The sequence below is a fragment of the Bos grunniens genome, chromosome 10 (assembly GCF_055505025.1).
Source record: "Bos grunniens cultivar Pamir isolate PY7600 chromosome 10, Bosgru_T2T1.0, whole genome shotgun sequence".
Classification (NCBI taxonomy): domain Eukaryota; kingdom Metazoa; phylum Chordata; class Mammalia; order Artiodactyla; family Bovidae; genus Bos; species Bos grunniens.
The window spans coordinates 87,127,192-87,145,272 of record NC_141174.1 but is presented as its reverse complement, the minus strand read 5'-3'; the positions used below and the strand labels follow the sequence as shown (position 1 = coordinate 87,145,272).

Genomic DNA, 18,081 nt, shown 5'->3' with positions numbered 1-18,081 from the left:
TCTTGTTACATTTGTTTAAAACTAATCAAATGCCCCCATCAGATTTGAGAAGAATTTAAACTTACCATGGGTAATTGGGCTAGATCTGTACCCAGCTTTCATCTCCTATCGCTCTCTTATGGCCTACTCTGCTGAAGCCACTCTTACCTTTGCTTCTGAACTCCCCAAGACTGCTCCCTCTCCTGGCTTTTGTACTAGCTTTCCCTCTGCCTAAAATACCCCCTGTTCTCCTTACCTGTCATGGAGGTCTTATCTGACGACACACACTAAATTAGCACCACCCCACCATCACTCTATTTCACTTGCTTCACAGCAAAATCATAGTGATATAAACTCAACCAGTCTTGTCTATTACTTGTTTACTTTGTTGTCTGTTTTCTCCACAACAACACAGTCCCTGAAGAGCACTGTGTTCATCTGGTCTATCACTGAATCCCTAGAGCCAAGCAGAGCCTGGCACACAGCAGACCTCTAAAATTCGTTGGATGAATGATCTTTTCAAATCCTAACAATCTTGTGAGATATGGGAGAAAACTGAAGGCTTCATCAGGCTCAGGATTAGAGTCCTGGTCTGTGCGAACACAGGCCTTGCCCTCCGTCCTAGGGTGAGCCCTTTTTTTGTTCCCTTCTCACACACTTCATCCTCCTCTCCAGGGAGGACAGGCCGGACTTCCAGTCCCTTCTCAAAGCCTCGTGCCCACGCCCAAAGTCCTCCCTTATTTCTAGGGCTCAGAGACACCGCCCTGGTCTCAAAGTGGACCCTGCCAGGTCCGCGTACCCGCCTCCCCGGGCCCCAATCGAGTGAAGGGTCCCAAAAGGTCTATGGCCAAAAGGGAAGGGCCCCCGAGTCGCACCCCCTCACCCCCCAGTAGTAACGGTTCAGTGGTCTCACTCTGTACCACTCCCTGGCTAGGGACCCGTAGGGCCTAATGGGGACGAGTTGGAAGCTCCGAGCAGCAAGGGCAATGAGGACTTTAGGGCCGAACTGGGTACGGGCCGCCTTCGCGTAGCAGAACCTTTCTTCACTGGGCCTTGTTTGCCAGCCGGTAGGCTTTGGAAGAGACACCCGACTTAACCGTCCCCTGGTCGCACCCTCCCCCTCTCGGCCCAGTCTGCAGAGGCCCGCCTTCCTCCCTGTCCCGAGCCCAGGGGCTGCTGGCGCCGCAGCGTTCCCTCTCGCTCCGATGGCCTTCGCAGGCGTGGACCTCTGAAACCTTCGACTGCATCTGGCGTTTCTGAGCTCCAGTGGGCTAGGGCCTGCGGGTTTCCTGGGGAGGGCGGAGAGCGGAGGCGGAGGACTAGGCAGTTTCAGGCCTTAGGCCTGACGGGCCGGGTCGGGTGAAACGCGGCGGTCCTTCGCGATCCGGGGCGCGCGCGGCTCTCTTGGGATTTCACCGGCGACCCGTAGCTCGGGCACGCGCCTGTCGCAGCCCGCAGGAAGGAGGGGTCCGGCCTGAGGCCCGGGGCAGCGGCCGCCATGGAGATCCCCTCGGCCCAGGGCCGGCGCCTGGGGCCTTGGGGGCGGCCCTGACCGCCCTCCTCCCTGCCCGGGCTGGATCGCAGACCTGCCCCGTGCGGCATTCGGCCACCTCTGCGTCTCAGCCCTCCCCGGGCCGCGCTGCTGCCTGGGCGCGGCGGCGGCGGCGGCGGCGCCCTGTTGAATGGGCTGTGAGGGCCCAGTTTTCAAGCGCTGGCGAGCGCGGCCTCCGGGGGCGCAAGGCAGCAGCAGCAGTGGCGACCAAACGGGTGTTGGAGTTGGCGGCGGCCATGGAGGGCCTGGCTGGCTATGTTTACAAGGCGGCCAGCGAGGGCAAGGTTCTGACTCTGGCCGCCTTGCTTCTCAACCGGTCTGAAAGCGACATCCGCTATTTGCTTGGCTATGTCAGCCAGCAGGGAGGGCAGCGGTCCACGCCCCTCATCATCGCAGCTCGCAATGGGCACGCTAAGGTGGTGCGCTTGCTGTTAGAACATTACCGGGTGCAGACTCAGCAAACTGGCACCGTCCGCTTCGACGGGTAGGTACACCCCAGCTCCTGCCTCCTCTCTAACGCGTGCGAACCTACCACCTCATGGATCTTCCCGTCCCACTCTTTAACTTCATGGAGGTATCACTTCTCCCATTTTTGCATCTCCTGCCCTGCCGCATTAATAACCACTTCATCTTCTAGGGCGGATACTCCATTCCATGTTTTGCTGCCCATCCTTATCGCCGCTACCCCTTATTCCCTCTATAGGTAAATAGCCACACCCTCTGTCTTAATATCTAATAGGTATTCTCCAGTATTCTTGCTTGGGAAATCCCATGGACAGAGGAGCCTGGCGGGCTCCAGTGAATGGGGTCGCAAATAGTTGGACACGACTGAGCACGCAGGCAAAAACCAGTGCTCTGCTAGATGGTGTATGAACAAGCAGTATGGAGGACCTAGCGGCGTTTCAGGTTTTCCCTCTGTCAGGCCTGGGGTTGTAACCGAGATCAGAAATTAACAAGGTCAGCAACTGACATTGGAAACCTCTGATTGATGAATTATTTGACCGTCCAATTTTTAGCTCTTCGAGTGTCTGATAAAGCCCTTAGTTGGTTATGGGACCTTAATGTCAAAATAAGCCCCTAGAACCAGCAGCAGCTTCAGCCTCTTGGGGGATTGTCACGCAGCCAGACATCCCCAGCCATGATTCTGACTTACACATTGCTGGGAAGAGAGATGTTGGCTGCGAAAATAGCATAGGACCTGGTGTAGAACATGATGCCATTTTAAAATTACTGTTATCCCATCATCTTCTGGGGAAGCTTGATAATTTACTGTTATTCCACGTGGGGAGTGCAAAAATGCATATTGTCATAGTTAAAATTTGCCATTTAGGTTGAATTGTACATATTTTGAGGTGTCATATTGTTGAATGCAGAATTGTCAGGTTTGACATCTTTTCTGTGTGGATGGTTATAACCTGTTTCACAGATTACAATTTCATGGAGATTTTACTTCATTGATTGCATTTGTTTTTGTTGACTTGTGTCAGTAGGTAAGCTCTTCTAGCGTTTTCTTCTTTTGAGGTAGATGTGATCCAAGCGTAAAGATACGTATCTTTAGTTTTGATAATTGAATACGGCTTGGATAAAACCTGATTGAAAAAAACAATTCTTCTTTGAGTTGACTAGGGCATTGTTGAATTTTGATTGATTTTTTTTTTAAGTTGAAATAAGAAGAGCTTTTTCTTCTGTTTCAGATGAGAGGAAAATATTCCAGAGTATTACATTTTACTGAAATGATATCCTGTGAGTGGTGGTTAATCTCTAGTACCACCTCTCTGGACGTTGGCAACCTGATTCTTGTTTGTTTTTCTTTACTGGCTTCTGTGTCCTTTTTGTAACTCTCTGCATTCCCACAGCCTTTCTTATACACAGAGGAGGAGCAAAGTAGAATGACCTCTGAACTTCGAGCACCATTCCAGTTGTATAAGCACAAGCATCCACTGAGCTATGAATCTCTGCAGTAAACAGCTGCTGGATCCACTGCTGCTAAGGAGATTGCTGAGGCCTATTTTGATGAGGAGAGAATAGTGGCAAGAAAAAATAGTTTTTTTCTAAAGCATTTGAAAAAGCTTTGCTTATCTTTCTTAAGTCACAGAGGTATTTTGAGGTGGCAATTAACAGAACCTGAAATGATAAGGAATGTAGCATTGAGCCTTCATAGTGGCTTATCTTGCCCCGTATTTTGCACTGACCAGTGAAATTAAGTTTAGTAAGCAAGCATATTTTGAACACCTACTGTGTACCAGGCTCTATATAGTAGGGATTGGGTATGCAGAGATGAGTAACATACGATTCCCAGGAAAACAGTGAGGTGGCTCTGGGTGGGAGGGATTAAGATGCAGTGGGGAGGGGAAAGATTGGTGAAAATGAGTAATAGATGCCATGCCATTTAGGGTTACAGGAATCTTTTGGACTACTGAGGGAATGCAGGAAGAGGAAGTGCTCAGCTTTGCCTGGGAGAAGCAGGGAAGTTTTCACAGCTGAGGTGATGTTTGAGCTCAGTCTTAAAGGATAGAAAGTAGAAGGTGAAGAAGAGGAGCAGCAACATGGTGTGCTTGCAGTCACACGTGTTTCAGTGCTGCTGCAGGGAGCGGTTCAGGCCTGGGAAATTAAGAAAGATTGTGGGAGACTGGAGTGAGGTGGAGGCCAGGTTTTGGTGATTGTCATGTAAAATATCAAGAGACTGGTGAGACTGGAATTGCAAACATTCCTATCATTGGACATTTTGTCTGAGCCTTCTTCAGTCTGTCTTTTTTTGTTTATGTGTTATTACAATTATGGATTCATTAGCTGCTCTGTCAAAGTAGTTTAGTTTTTTTAAAACTTGCCAAATGACTGTGATGGGCCTGGCACTGTGCCCCACACATACTGTGGAAGATACAGAAAAAAATACAAAGTTTCTGCTTTTGAGGAGCTTACAAATTAATTAACAAAAGAGAAGAACTGAAATTAGTGGCCACCTTTCTGCCCACTCACACCATTCTGGGATTATTTTGCAGTTTGTTCTAGTCATTTAGGCATTTCAGAAGTAGAGGAAGAAAGTGTTATTTGCAAATGTCATGATTTCACTTTACGCTCATTCCAGACATTGTGAAAATGTTAGTCTGAATGAGGTGTTAATATGAAGCTCACTCACCCCTCAGGGACTGGTTTTTAAGAGGTACTTAGCCAACCCTTCAATTGAGACCCATGGCCAGATAGGGACAGACAGGTTCTCTGTGGGCTGAAATAGCTTCAGTTCAGTTCAGTTCAATCGCTCAGTTGTGTCTGACTTTTTGTGACCCCATGAATCGCAGCACGCCAGGCCTCCCTGTCCATCACCAACTCCCAGAGTTCACTCAGACTCACGTCCATCGAGTCAGTGATGCCATCCAGCCATCTCATCCTCTGTTGTCCCCTTCTCCTCCTGCCCCCAATCCCTCCCAGCATCAGAGTCTTTTCCAGTGAGTCAACTCTTCGCATGAGGAGTTAGCATCATTCCTTCCAAAGAAATCCCAGGGCTGATCTTCAGAATGGACTGGTTGGATCTCCTTGCAGTCCAAGGGACTCTCAAGAGTCTTCTCCAACACCACAGTTCAAAAGCATCAATTCTTCTGCGCTCAGCCTTCTTCACAGTCCAACTCTCACATCCATACATGACCACAGGAAAAACCATAGCCTTGACCAGATGGACCTTTGTTGGCAAAGTAATGTTTCTGGTTTTGAATATGCTGTCTAGGTTGGTCATAACTTTTCTTCCAAGGAGTAAGTGTCTTTTAATTTCATGGCTGCAGTCACTATCTGCAGTGATTTTGGAGCCCCCCAAAATAAAGTCTGACTCTGTTTCCACTGTTTCCCCATCTATTTCCCATGAAGTGATGGGACCAGATGCCATGATCTTCATTTTCTGAAAGTTGAGCTTTAAGCCAACTTTTTCACTCTCCTCTTTCACTTTCATCAAGAGGCTTTTTAGTTCCTCTTCACTTTCTGCCATAAGAATGGTGTCATCTGCATATCTGAGGTTATTGACATTTCTCCCGGCAATCTTGATTCCAGCTTGTTAGTGTTTCCTAATTTTTAGTAATTTATGTATCATCTTCACAATTTTTTGCCAGACTGTTCATCACCTATCCCATTGTTTGCCTAATATTAAAAAAAAAACTCACTTCTTAGCTTCATCTTAAGCAACAGCATCTGTGATAATGGGTTTGATACAATATTTATCTGATAATTGATAATTATCAGATAAATTATCAGATAATTATCAACAGATAATTGATAATAATTATCTGTGATAATGGGTTTGATACAATCCTTTGTGTGTGTGTGAGAGAGACATACACAGATATTACAATAACTTCTTTTAAAAAGTCTATATTCTGTCCAAAAACATCTATAAAACCTTGGAAGACTAAAGTGAATTCATAATAGAGCCTCAAGTGGGAAGGAGCCACCCACCTAGGTAACATTTGAGATTATTTTACTTATGGCTTACTCTGTTAAGATTAAAGTTGACATAGATGAGGGGGTAAGAAGAAAAGTTACATGAATAGGAATGAAAAGAAGAACTTTTAGTTGTAGAATGGGAAGCTGTTAAGAGTGTTACAGAAATGGACCAGAACAAAGGAGAGGCGTCACGTGATCTTGGAATATTGTGCTGGTTTGCGTTCTGAGGGCCTGACTGCGCAGTGCCAGAGTTTATGGGAAACTCTTGTCCTAGAAGAAGTCTGCTGACATGGATAGGAAGGAGAACAGGACCTCTGGGAATTTTGTTGAGTGCTCTTTTAAAGTCAGTGCTAGTACAAATCCTTAAAATGTTCAGGTAGAGGAAAGGCCTGTAGGGGCACAGTGTCACTTAACTTCATTTAGAAAGTCATTTCCAGTGTATATTTCAAGGAAGTACATATTATCTAATAAATGATTTTAGGACTTTGGTTAAAATAAAGTGTTGATCATTTACACTGAATGAATTTTTATTTTCATTTCAAATGCTTGAACCAGACAATAGATGAGTTTAGGTTTGTGATCAGAAATGTTATTTTTATACATTTTATTTTAAAAGGTGAATGCCAGATTAAAGTTTCTTGATTTTTCAGATGAAATACATGTGTGTGTGTGTGCTTAGTCACTCAGTCGTGTCTGACTATTGTGACCCCATAGACCATAGCCTGCCAGGCTCCTCTGTCCATGGGATTCTCCAGACAAGAATACTGGAGTGGGTTGGCATTTCCTTCTCCAGGGGATCATCTCCACCCAGGAATTGAACCTGGGCCTCCTGCGTTGCAGGCAGATTCTTTACCGACTGAGCTATGAGGGACCCCCTAAAATTTGCAATTTTAGACCAGAAAGATCAGTGTTTTATAGTGCTTCTCCCATACTCATTAAGTAAATATTGCATTTATTTGATTATATTTTTTTTTACTTTCTAGAAATATTTATAGAAAGTAAATATTTTTGGTATTTTGTTTTGAGGCAGTATGCAGCTATAACTTTAGCTGTATTTTATGGACAAAAAGTGTCATATAAGTGTTAGGATTATTAGTCCTTTTAATCTGTTTAATGCTGATTAAGATGTAGAAATTTAAAAATTACTAAGGGTAATGTTCCTGAAGGACATTCTGCAGTGAATATTTTTGTCATTAAGTATTTCAAAAATTTTATTGCCTCAATAAAAATAGATAATTGAAACTTTTTCTAGGCTTCTGTCATATTACCATAGGGAAAATGGAAATTATTAGATTACATTGGAAAAAGTATTAAATGATTATAAAAACCAAGTGACGTTGTTGTTTAGTTGCTAAGTCATGTCCAACTCTTTTGCGACTCCATGGGCTGTAGCCCACCAGGCTCCTCTGTTCATGGGATTTCCCAAGCAAGAATACCGGAGTGGGTTGCCATTTCCTTCTCCAGGGGATCTTCCTGACCCAAGGATGGAAACTGCGTATCCTGCATTGCAGGCAGATTCTTTACCACTGAACCACCTGGGAAGCCCAAGTGAAGTATATTCTTGTAATCTAACTTTTAATCTTATGTCATTGTGTGTGTGTGTGTGTGTTAGTTGCTTAGTCGTTTCCGACGCTTCGCAATCCTATAGACTGTAGCCCACCAGGCCCCTCCATTCATGGGATTCTCCAGGCAAGAACACTGGAGTGGGTTGGCATTTCCTTCTCCTAAAGGAACTATAGAAAGAGAGTGGAGTCGCTCAGTTGTGTCCAACTGTTTGCGACCTCATGGATGGTAGCCTACCAGGTTCCTCCATCCATGGAATTTTCCAGGCAAGAGTACTGGAGTGGTTTGCCATTTCCTTCTCCCTTATGTCATTAGTAGTGGGGAATTTGAGGCCAGAAAAAAAATTTTAATCACTTTTTGTCTTTTTTTTTTTTTTCATTTTAAAATGGAGGTCCTATTTATCTTATATGGTTATTGCAAAAGTTAAAGATAATATATGTGAAGGCTTATTTTAGTACAACAGTTCTTGAGTTTTATTTAGTTTAGGTTCATATTCCTGGCATGTAACAATTTTTTATATTTAAGGAGTGCAAGGAAACTTTTGTAACTATGTAAATATAACTATTTTAACTATGTATCAATTTTTTGGGTAGATTACATTAATAAGGAGATTGGGGAAAAAAAGCCTTTTAAATGGAAACATGTTTGAACAATGTTGTGTACTATGTTTCCTTACATTTGATGCATTATATAGTTTCCAAAGATTTTTGTATTTTTAATCTCATATAAGCCTTTTAGTTATATGTCTTTAAAATGGGCTTAATAATGGTTATCTACCTTATAGGATTATTGGGAGAAGGTTATTATGAGAATTAAATGTGCTCTATTGCTTACTACAGTGCTTGACACATTGAAATTACTAACTCTCTGTGTTTAAATTTTTTCTTTAAATTGACTTGTGCCTCTTTTGTTTTTAAATTATATCTATTTTTAGTTAAGGTATAATATCAAGTAAGGTGCATAAATCTTAAGTGTATAAATGTTATAAAATTTTAATTTGCTTACATCCATGTAATCACTTTCTAGATCAAGAGGCAGAACATTGATGTCACTTTAAAAGTTTCCCTTGTGCCCTTTCTCAGTCACTTCCTCTCCCTTCCCCTCCCAGAAGCAATGATTATTCTGACTTCTGTCTCTGTAGATGAGTTCTGCCTATACTTGAACTTCCTATAAATGGAATCATACAGTGTACTCTGTTTTTTTTCTGTCTGGCTTCTTTTTGTTTAACACGGTATCTATGAGAGTCATCCACTGAGTTGCATGTATAAGTATTTTTAAAATGTCTTATAATGTTACATGATATGAATGTATGGCAGTTTATTTATCCTGTTGACAGATATTTGGTTGTTTTTAGTATTTGACTATTATAAATTACTTTAGTATGAACATGTTTGTATATGCCTTCTGGTGGAATTTGCGTTCATTTCTCTTAAGTATATACCAAGGGGTGGGACTGTTGGCTCGTAGGGTTGATGTATGTTTAATACTTTATCAAGCAGTCAACCACCAAAGTGGTTGAACCAGATTATATTCCCACTAAAGATTTCCATCAACAGGAGGGGTTTCAGTTACTTCACATCCTGGTCAATACTTAGTATTGTCATGTCAGTATTATTAATTTCATCAGTTCTGGTGAGTGTGTATTGGTAATTCCTGGTTTTAATTTGCATTTCCTTGCTGAGTAATTATCTTTTCATATGTTTATTGGTTGTTTGAATATATACTTTTGAAGTATACTTGTTCAGTCTTTTCACATTTTTTTAACAAATGGAGTTGTTTGCTTTTTTAGTGATTTGTCAGATAATCGATTGTAGGTATCTCCAGTGAGTGGATTGCTGGTCACTTTCTTGAAAAAATTTTTTTAATTTTTTGAAGTCTAATCAGTTTTTTTCTTTTATGGTTTTTTTTTTTTTTTTGCATTATGTTTAAGAAATCATCAACCCCAAGGTCATAAAGATAGTCTTTTTTTTTTTTAAGAAGCTTTTATTGTTTTGTTTTGCATATTATAGGTCTTTGCCACTTTGAAATTTTTGTGAGTAGGGTCAAGGTTAATTATTTTCCAAACAGATGTCTAGTGGCTGCTTCTTCACTATTTATTAAAAAGACCATACTTTGTACCTGAATTTCAGTGGACCTTTTGTCATTAATCTGTATTCCTGTATATGTGAATCTATTCCTAGGGTGGGGTTTTTGGTTGTTTTCTTTTGATTAGTATTTATCTATCCTTGTGCCAGTGACACACCATCTTACTGTATTTTGTCCTCCAACTTTATTTTTCTTTCAAGATTATCTTGGTTGTTCTGGGTCCTTCCTTTGTATTTCTCTATACATTTTAGAGTTGGCTTTCAGTTTCCACACACACGTGGATGCATGCACACACACGTGCCTACTGGGATTGTGATTTGGATTGCATTGAATCTGTAGATTATTTTGGTGGAGAACTGACATCTTAACATTCTTGAATCTCCAAAACAATAAACATGAACTATTTCTCCGTTTCTTTAGGTCTTTGATTTATCTCAGGAATGTTTTATAGTTTTCAGTATAGAGTAGAGGTCTTGTACATTTTTTATCAGATATACTATTAGACATTGGTATTTTCTGGGGCTTTTGTAAATTGTATTTTTTTTGACTGAAAGAAAACTTTTTAAAAAAAAAAACTTTTGAATTTTGTGATTATAATCATGACAGTAAAGATGTAATAAGTGAATTTTAATTAAACTAAATTGTCTGCAAAAGCTACAGTTGGCAACCACCGAAACATTTCAACTGATGTGTGTCTTATTTTCTTGATTCATTCTTTTTGTTTGTTTATTTTTATTCTTTAGCTCTGATGGGTCTTCGTGGCTGTACGTGGGCTTTCTCTAGTTGTGGTGGGCGGGCCTCTCATTGCGGTGGCTTCTCTTGTTGGGGATTGTGGGCTCTAGGTAGGCTTCCCGGGCTTTGGCCGCTGTGGTCCGGGGGCTCGGTAGTCGCGACTCTTGGGCTCTAGAGCATAGGCTCAGTAGTTGTGGTGCACGGGCTTTGTTGCTCTGCAGCTTGTGGAATCTTCCTGGGTCCCTTGTGGGATCTAACCAGTGTCCCCTGCATTACAAGGTGGGTTCTTGACCACTAGATGACCAGGGAACCCCCTCTTGATTCATTCTTTAGTTTACCAAATTAATTAACAATTAAATGACATTTAAAAAATGAAATTTTAAAAAGAAACTTCAGAAGTATTCAAATTTATTTTGAGGACTGTTTTCCATACAGTAAAATGTACAGATCTTTCTTATGCAATTTGATGAATTTTTTCCCCTAAATATCCACCCATGTAGCCACTACCCAGTTCAAAATACAGGACATTGCTAGTAGCTTTAAGCCCCTTCCGAATCAATCCTACACTCTTCCCCATAGATAACCGTATAGGTAGCTGTTACTGAGAATGCTTTTACTTATAGAAATTTTGCTTCATTATTTAAACTGAAGAAGTAATTGCTTGGATTATTGGATGCTTGGATGTTTAAAAGTGTGGCTTTTATTTTCAGCAGAAGTGATAGTATTGATTGTTAGTTGAACTATGATATTTTTTATACCAAGTGGATTGTACTTTTTTTACTTCATAGAATATATAATTTGACCTGTGTTGTATCATTCATGTTGTAATTAGCAGTAATTATTTCATTCTCATTGCTTTAGTAGAGTATGTACATAGTTACTAGTTTAGATAATCCTAGGTAAAATTATCTGCTCAAATACTTTTCTTCTTAACGCAGTGTCTAACAGCATTAACACACAGATTGTAGTGGCTTTCCTACTGAAGTACCAAGAGAAACTGTGGTACCTGAGGGTGCTGGGAGGGAGGAACGTTCTGTGCTTGTCTAAGAGCCAGGGAATCAGCTTGGTGGTAAAGAAATTACAAAACTCTGTACATTTTCCCTGTTTTCTGAAATTTATGTACTTCTGCTAGTAGAAAGTCGGTGACTCTTTTTATTTTTTCTTTAAGTCTTTATACTGTGGAAATACTAATAATCGCTCACATTTATTGAGCTCATACTAGATACAAGTACTATGCCGAGTGCTTTACTTAAATTACCTGATTTTATTTTCACCAAAACTAATGTTTACCTAATGCTCTGTAGACTGAGGTTTGGGGTCAGTGTAAATGATTACATCCTGTAAGTTTGTATTAGGGCAGGTGACCCCATTTTCTAACTGTTTGTCTTTTCATGAATAGGTATGTCATTGATGGTGCCACTGCTCTTTGGTGTGCAGCAGGAGCGGGACACTTTGAAGTTGTTAAGCTTCTAGTCAGTCATGGAGCCAACGTGAACCATACCACAGTAACTAACTCAACCCCGCTGCGGGCAGCATGCTTTGATGGCAGATTGGACATTGTGAAATACTTGGTCGAAAATAATGCCAACATCAGCATTGCCAACAAGTATGACAACACTTGCCTAATGATTGCGGCCTACAAGGGACACACCGACGTGGTCAGGTATCTTTTAGAACAGCGTGCTGATCCGAATGCTAAAGCACATTGTGGAGCCACAGCATTGCATTTTGCAGCTGAAGCTGGACACATAGACATCGTGAAGGAGCTGATAAAATGGCGTGCTGCTATAGTAGTGAACGGCCACGGGATGACGCCATTAAAAGTGGCTGCTGAAAGCTGTAAAGCTGATGTTGTCGAACTGTTGCTCTCTCATGCTGATTGTGACCGGAGAAGTCGGATTGAAGCTTTGGAGCTCTTGGGTGCCTCCTTTGCAAATGATCGTGAGAACTACGACATCATGAAGACATATCACTATTTATATTTAGCTATGTTGGAGAGGTTTCAAGATGGTGATAACATTCTTGAGAAAGAGGTTCTCCCACCAATCCATGCTTATGGGAATAGAACTGAATGTAGAAATCCTCAGGAACTGGAATCCATTCGGCAAGACAGAGATGCTCTTCATATGGAAGGCCTCATTGTTCGGGAACGGATTTTAGGTGCCGACAACATTGATGTTTCCCATCCCATCATTTACAGGGGGGCTGTTTATGCAGATAACATGGAATTCGAACAGTGTATCAAGTTGTGGCTTCATGCCCTGCACCTCAGACAGAAAGGTAACAGAAATACCCATAAGGATCTTCTTCGATTTGCCCAAGTTTTTTCACAGATGATACATTTAAATGAAACTGTGAAGGCCCCAGACATAGAATGTGTTTTGAGATGCAGTGTTTTGGAAATAGAACAGAGTATGAACAGAGTAAAAAATATAGCAGATGCTGATGTCCACAGTGCTATGGACAATTATGAATGTAACCTCTATACCTTTCTGTATTTAGTGTGCATCTCCACCAAAACACAGTGCAGTGAAGAAGATCAGTGCAAAATTAACAAGCAGATCTACAACCTGATTCACCTGGATCCCAGAACTCGTGAAGGCTTCACCCTGCTGCATCTAGCCGTCAACTCGAATACCCCAGTTGATGATTTCCACACCAATGACGTGTGCAGCTTTCCGAACGCGCTTGTCACAAAGCTCCTGCTGGACTGTGGTGCTGAGGTGAATGCAGTGGACAATGAAGGGAACAGCGCCCTTCACATTATCGTTCAGTACAACAGGCCCATCAGTGACTTTTTGACCTTGCACTCTATCATCATTAGTCTAGTTGAAGCTGGCGCTCACACTGACATGACGAATAAACAGAATAAAACTCCGCTAGACAAAAGTACAACTGGGGTGTCAGAAATACTACTTAAAACTCAAATGAAGATGAGTCTCAAGTGCCTGGCTGCCCGGGCAGTTCGGGCTAATGACATTAACTACCAAGACCAGATCCCCAGAACTCTTGAAGAGTTTGTTGGATTTCATTAAGTGACTGGATATGTAAAATCGTTTAATGTGGTGCTAAAAAGTAAAGGACTTTAATCACAGCCAATAGAATTATGTGTTCATAAACTGTACTTTTCTTCCCACTACCCTCCCTCCCTACTTGTCCTCCCTTGGTTTTGTATTTGGTCTTCTTGCCTCATATGGTTATTGATTTCAAATACACTTTAAACAAAGCCACATCGTTTAGGTTTGACTATAATCTTAAGGTGTTTGGATATTGGTCACTTGGCTATTTTTTTTTTCTTTTTTTTAAGGAATATAAAATGTTTATGTAACAAGGGACATTTATGATTTAAAATTGATAAATGTTTTACCAAAATTGCCTAGAAAAGCATTTCTGTTAAGCCTGTGTCAGCGTGTTACCCTTTGCAGCGGTTTTGAGGATTTCATGAAGGCAAACAACTAAAAGAAGCATTAAAAGTAATGGAGTATCCACATGTTCTGCACATGCCAAACTGTGATAGGTGGTTTCCGCTCTTCCGTTGTTTATGTGAAATGATACAACATATTATGACATCGGGAGGATTTTTAAAAAGTATAGCTGCAGATTAATCTGAAAAATGTGCTAACTTAATAATAGTTAAAAATGCATAAAGTTAAATCCATTGAAATTGTTGAATTATGCTCGGTGATACATACAAAATAGTAATCTTAAGCAACTTTTCAGAGAATATTGATGGACTATTTGCCTTTGGGCTTGGCTTCTAAAATGCATAGACATTTTGATGTGGTTAATCTAAATTCCAGCAGTCAACATTTGACTCAGCTCACAGACATGTAAAAATTATTATGATTGCTGTGTTTTCTCCTATGAAGCAAGTTGTCACATTACAGTTATACATTCTGTTTTTGTCCCCTTCTTCCTCTCTTCTTGTGTGGTATCTTTTCAAATTGAAAACTACTTTTCCAGAGGGCATTATTTGTGCCTCCCTAAGGTTTTTATGACAGGTGAAAAGGAACTGGGATATTTTTTTCACTTTCTTCATTTAGTCTGTGATAAGAAGTAGAAAAATCACTAGAGTGGTATAGATTCAATGTTTTTGATGATGAAAATAATTCTCATTGCCATTTTGAAAGTTATTTCTGTCTGAGGGCAGCAAATTTTGGAGCCAGAAAATGTCACTTATTCCGACAGGCTGTACAGAGGTCTTTATGGTTTTGGTTTTGTTTTAATGGCAACATTTTGACTGTCAGACTAAAAGAATATTCTGTGATTATCTTTAAGCATCACAGAAATTCAAGGGTACATACCTATTTCTTTCAATGTTAAAAATGATAAGTAAAATTAGCTATATCTGTATTTTTTTCTCTAGTGCCAAATGAATGCCTTAGCTACTCATAGTGCATGGTACTGTAAGTGAAGACCTGCGGCTTTTTTTCTTTAATGAAAAGCATTATAATGGTGTAGCAACATCAGATATAAACGTAAAAAACAACAAGATTTCAGTTAACATTTTATGTATAGATATTGCTTTGTGAAGTCTAAGAAAAAGGTTGCAGCTGGATCAGTATAAAAGAGAGTGACCAAGCCAAAATCAGCACCTAGGGCCTTAAATAAAATAGAGATACCCCATGAAATGAGATACTCTGAAGGATGGGAGGGAATGGATGGGGGACTTTAAAAACCTATTCCCCCAAGAATGCAGGATCCTTTTACTGTTGCTGTAGTTATACTTTGCGTGTCTTCTTGCTTCAATTAGGAATGTTTTGATGGTGAATTCTGCCATAGTAATCTACTTCTGTTTTCCTAACCTGGGATTTTTACAAGAAAGGTTTTTAGGATGGTCTAAAGGGAGGTATTTGATCCCTAATTTGAAAATTACTGGCCTTGATCTTCCTGGTGTGAATCAAGGAACTAGTGTACCTTGCTCTTGGCAACTCTCGTGGCCTGAAAGAGAAAATGCTCATCCTCCAGGTGGGTGAATCACACCTTTTTCGCAGCTCCGATCAGACACTGTATTTTTCAGACTTCAAGGCCTGCTTATTTGACAGTCTGAGGAACAGCTGTGACACTTGGTATTTACTTGGTTCCGTTATTAATGCATATGATTTTTAAACATCAGAACTTAAAATATCAGATAATGTTGCATGTTTTATAAAACATTTCATCCCTTTGGCTACCCAGGATGAGAACTATTTTAGGTATTACGTACTTATTAAATGAGAATAATGATTATCTGTACATATTCAGGCAACGAAATTTAATGGTACTCAGTGTTTTTGAGAAGGGAGGACCAAATGCTGGAAAGAGTAAAACTGCTGATTGAAATGCTGACAAAGTTGAATTTGAAGACAGTGGGATAGATTATGAATTTTGCTAATGGTAACTGAGATTTTTTTTTTTAACTATACTATAGCAGTACATTGTTCACTATATTGCTAAGGATCTAATTCTGTCTTGTAAAACAAATCCAAATATGTATTGTGAAACACCTGTATAAAACCATTCTTGAAACAAGTGATCTACATGCCTGTTTTTTTTTTTTTTATTTGTTTTTGATAGAATTATTTTAAAATGTGTTTAGCGAAACCCTTCCCACACTTAAGTTTCTTTTTTTTTAAAGGGAAATAAATATGTAAGGTGATAGTTCTGTATCTCAGCTTCTCTGAGAACTCTGGGCTATTGCTTTTTTTTAGCCACTTTTGTCCTTTTGTGTTTATTATTGGTAGAATTGTGTTTTAGACTATAAATCTTCCTTGATAACATTACAAATTCAATCAAAACTTCTTGCTTAATAATTGTCGTATAAATTTGAATTAGAGACCCAGGTGGATGAATGCCTGGGCAAACCATGTGAAACCTGGGTGGGTTTTGCACTTAAGAGTTGGTAAAATTGATCTCTTGAGTTTAGGTAACGGTATAGTTCAAGGAATGGGCAAGAAATCCATCCTTAGACTGATAAAAGGGAAATTTTTGACCTAAGAACTCTGAAACAACATTGTTTTCAGTCTACCCTGGATTGCTTTCTCGTAGGCCACAGTCCAACTATCTTAAGGTTTTTTGCTGTGTAAACTTCAACCAGCCAACAGGCCAATGAAAAAGCAAGCTTTGGTCTTGTTTGTTTCTGGGAAGGGTTTTATTTCATTACTCTGATAGTTGATTAGTAACTTGGTAATTATGAGAAACTTAGGTCTGCTAGCACTGTTTGAAGTAAAATGTGATTTGGGGCCAGCAGCTGCAGAAGTATCAACTCTGCATCTGGCAAGTGTTTTTGAAAATTAGATCCCAAGGGAACAATACCCTGTCACTAGTCACCACCTCAGCTGAGGCAGCTACTTTAGGAATAAGGTTGCTTTGGATTATTCGAGCACAAACAGTTCTTTCTTGGGGCAAGGGGCAGGGTGAGGAGTGAGTTACTGCACCTTGGATTGCTTTGCTGGCTTTAGAAGCAGCCAGTGATTGAACTAGAGAGGAGATGGATAAAAGTATAAAGGACTTGCTTTTATGGTAGATTTTCTGTAAAAACCTTGAGTATTCCTTTCAGGCTAGCCAGATGTGTCAATGTACAGATGACTGTTCCGTTTTCCTCACTGACTATACTGTAACATTAAAATGGGTTAAAACAAAACTGCCTTTTGCTCTATGAAAAGTTATTAGTCCATAAGATTTTAAGCTGTGTGTTTACTCCTGCTCTGAAAATGCACAGCCCTGCTCTGGATACCCTCTCTGGAAGGTAGAGAGCTCCTAGTGTGTATGGCACATTGCCGGGCTTTCTCGTACATTCCTGGCAGATTTGCCCAAATCTTCAGATGGGCTGGGTAGTACAGTATCTTCTCCAAATGTGGGATCTGAAATAAATACTACATGGATAGTGGCGATAGATATATTAATTTTTAAAACTGTAAAGTAAATGTCTCTAGTCCTAGGTTTGTGGTGTGTTCATTTGTGTTACTGTGTAGGGAAGGAACACTGACTTAATGGTTATGGGGAGTGTATCTTGATGTGTGTGCAGGGGTGAGACTCGCTAAATTAACAGCTTTTCATTTAGGGGTAAGTCATGTGTTGAGTGGCCTAATCAAAAAAATGAAGGAGTGAAGATACAAGCTTTGCCAAGTGATGAAATGAACAAGGTTTTGTATCTGTTTTTTATCAGGTGTTGTAAAATTTGTGCATGGCCTTTTTTGTTGTTGCTTCGTTAATTGGTAGAGAAGAAAAGATGAGGGAGAAAATATTAGCTTTGCTAACCAGTCTTTTCAGACGTACATAGCTGAAGAGTAAAATCTGACTGGCTTAACATGGTGAAAGAGCCTATCTTTTATAACACTCACCTCATCCTGCAGTCCTCCACATAGAAGAATCCCATTGTTGTATTCTAGTAATTCACTGTGATTTATAACAAACCAGTGATGTCATCCTATTGTGCACTTTTGTCCAACCATTTACGTGACTTTAATAAACATAGTAAACTTGCTGACTGCACCAGAGGTCTGTTAGTGATTTATATATTGCATGACATTTTCTATTTGAGTTTGACATGTAGAATCATTTTTAATTTCGTAGTAATCGATAGTCCTAATAGCCCAGCTAATTTGAAACTAACAATATTGCTGTGTAAAAGGAAAAAATGGTGTTTGTGTTCAGTAAATGTTTGAAAAAAACTGCCTTGAAGTGTGTGTCTTTATTGTTCAGTGTTGAGATGATATTTTGTCAAATTCATTTTTTAAAAGTTGTGAAAGTTATACGTGTACGTG

At 40.3% G+C, this 18,081-nt stretch overlaps 1 protein-coding gene across 3 annotated transcripts; it reads left to right on the top strand.

The window, feature by feature from the left end:
- The first annotated feature begins 1,104 nt into the window (after positions 1 to 1,104).
- Positions 1,105 to 17,809, top strand: FEM1B (fem-1 homolog B). Of its 3 annotated transcripts, none has more exons than XM_086322823.1 (3): positions 1,105 to 2,015; positions 11,736 to 12,616; positions 12,839 to 17,809. In XM_086322823.1, exons 1-3 carry the CDS (start codon positions 1,768 to 1,770, stop codon positions 13,369 to 13,371), a joined length of 1,662 nt encoding a protein of 553 aa, XP_086178949.1. In that variant the 5' UTR covers positions 1,105 to 1,767; the 3' UTR covers positions 13,372 to 17,809. The 3 variants fall into 3 exon arrangements, with proteins under 3 accessions (XP_086178949.1, XP_086178950.1, XP_086178948.1); XM_086322824.1 differs by adding an exon at positions 7,349 to 7,519 and having other exon boundaries at positions 11,736 to 17,809; XM_086322822.1 differs by having other exon boundaries at positions 11,736 to 17,809.
- The last annotated feature ends 272 nt before the right edge of the window (positions 17,810 to 18,081 follow it).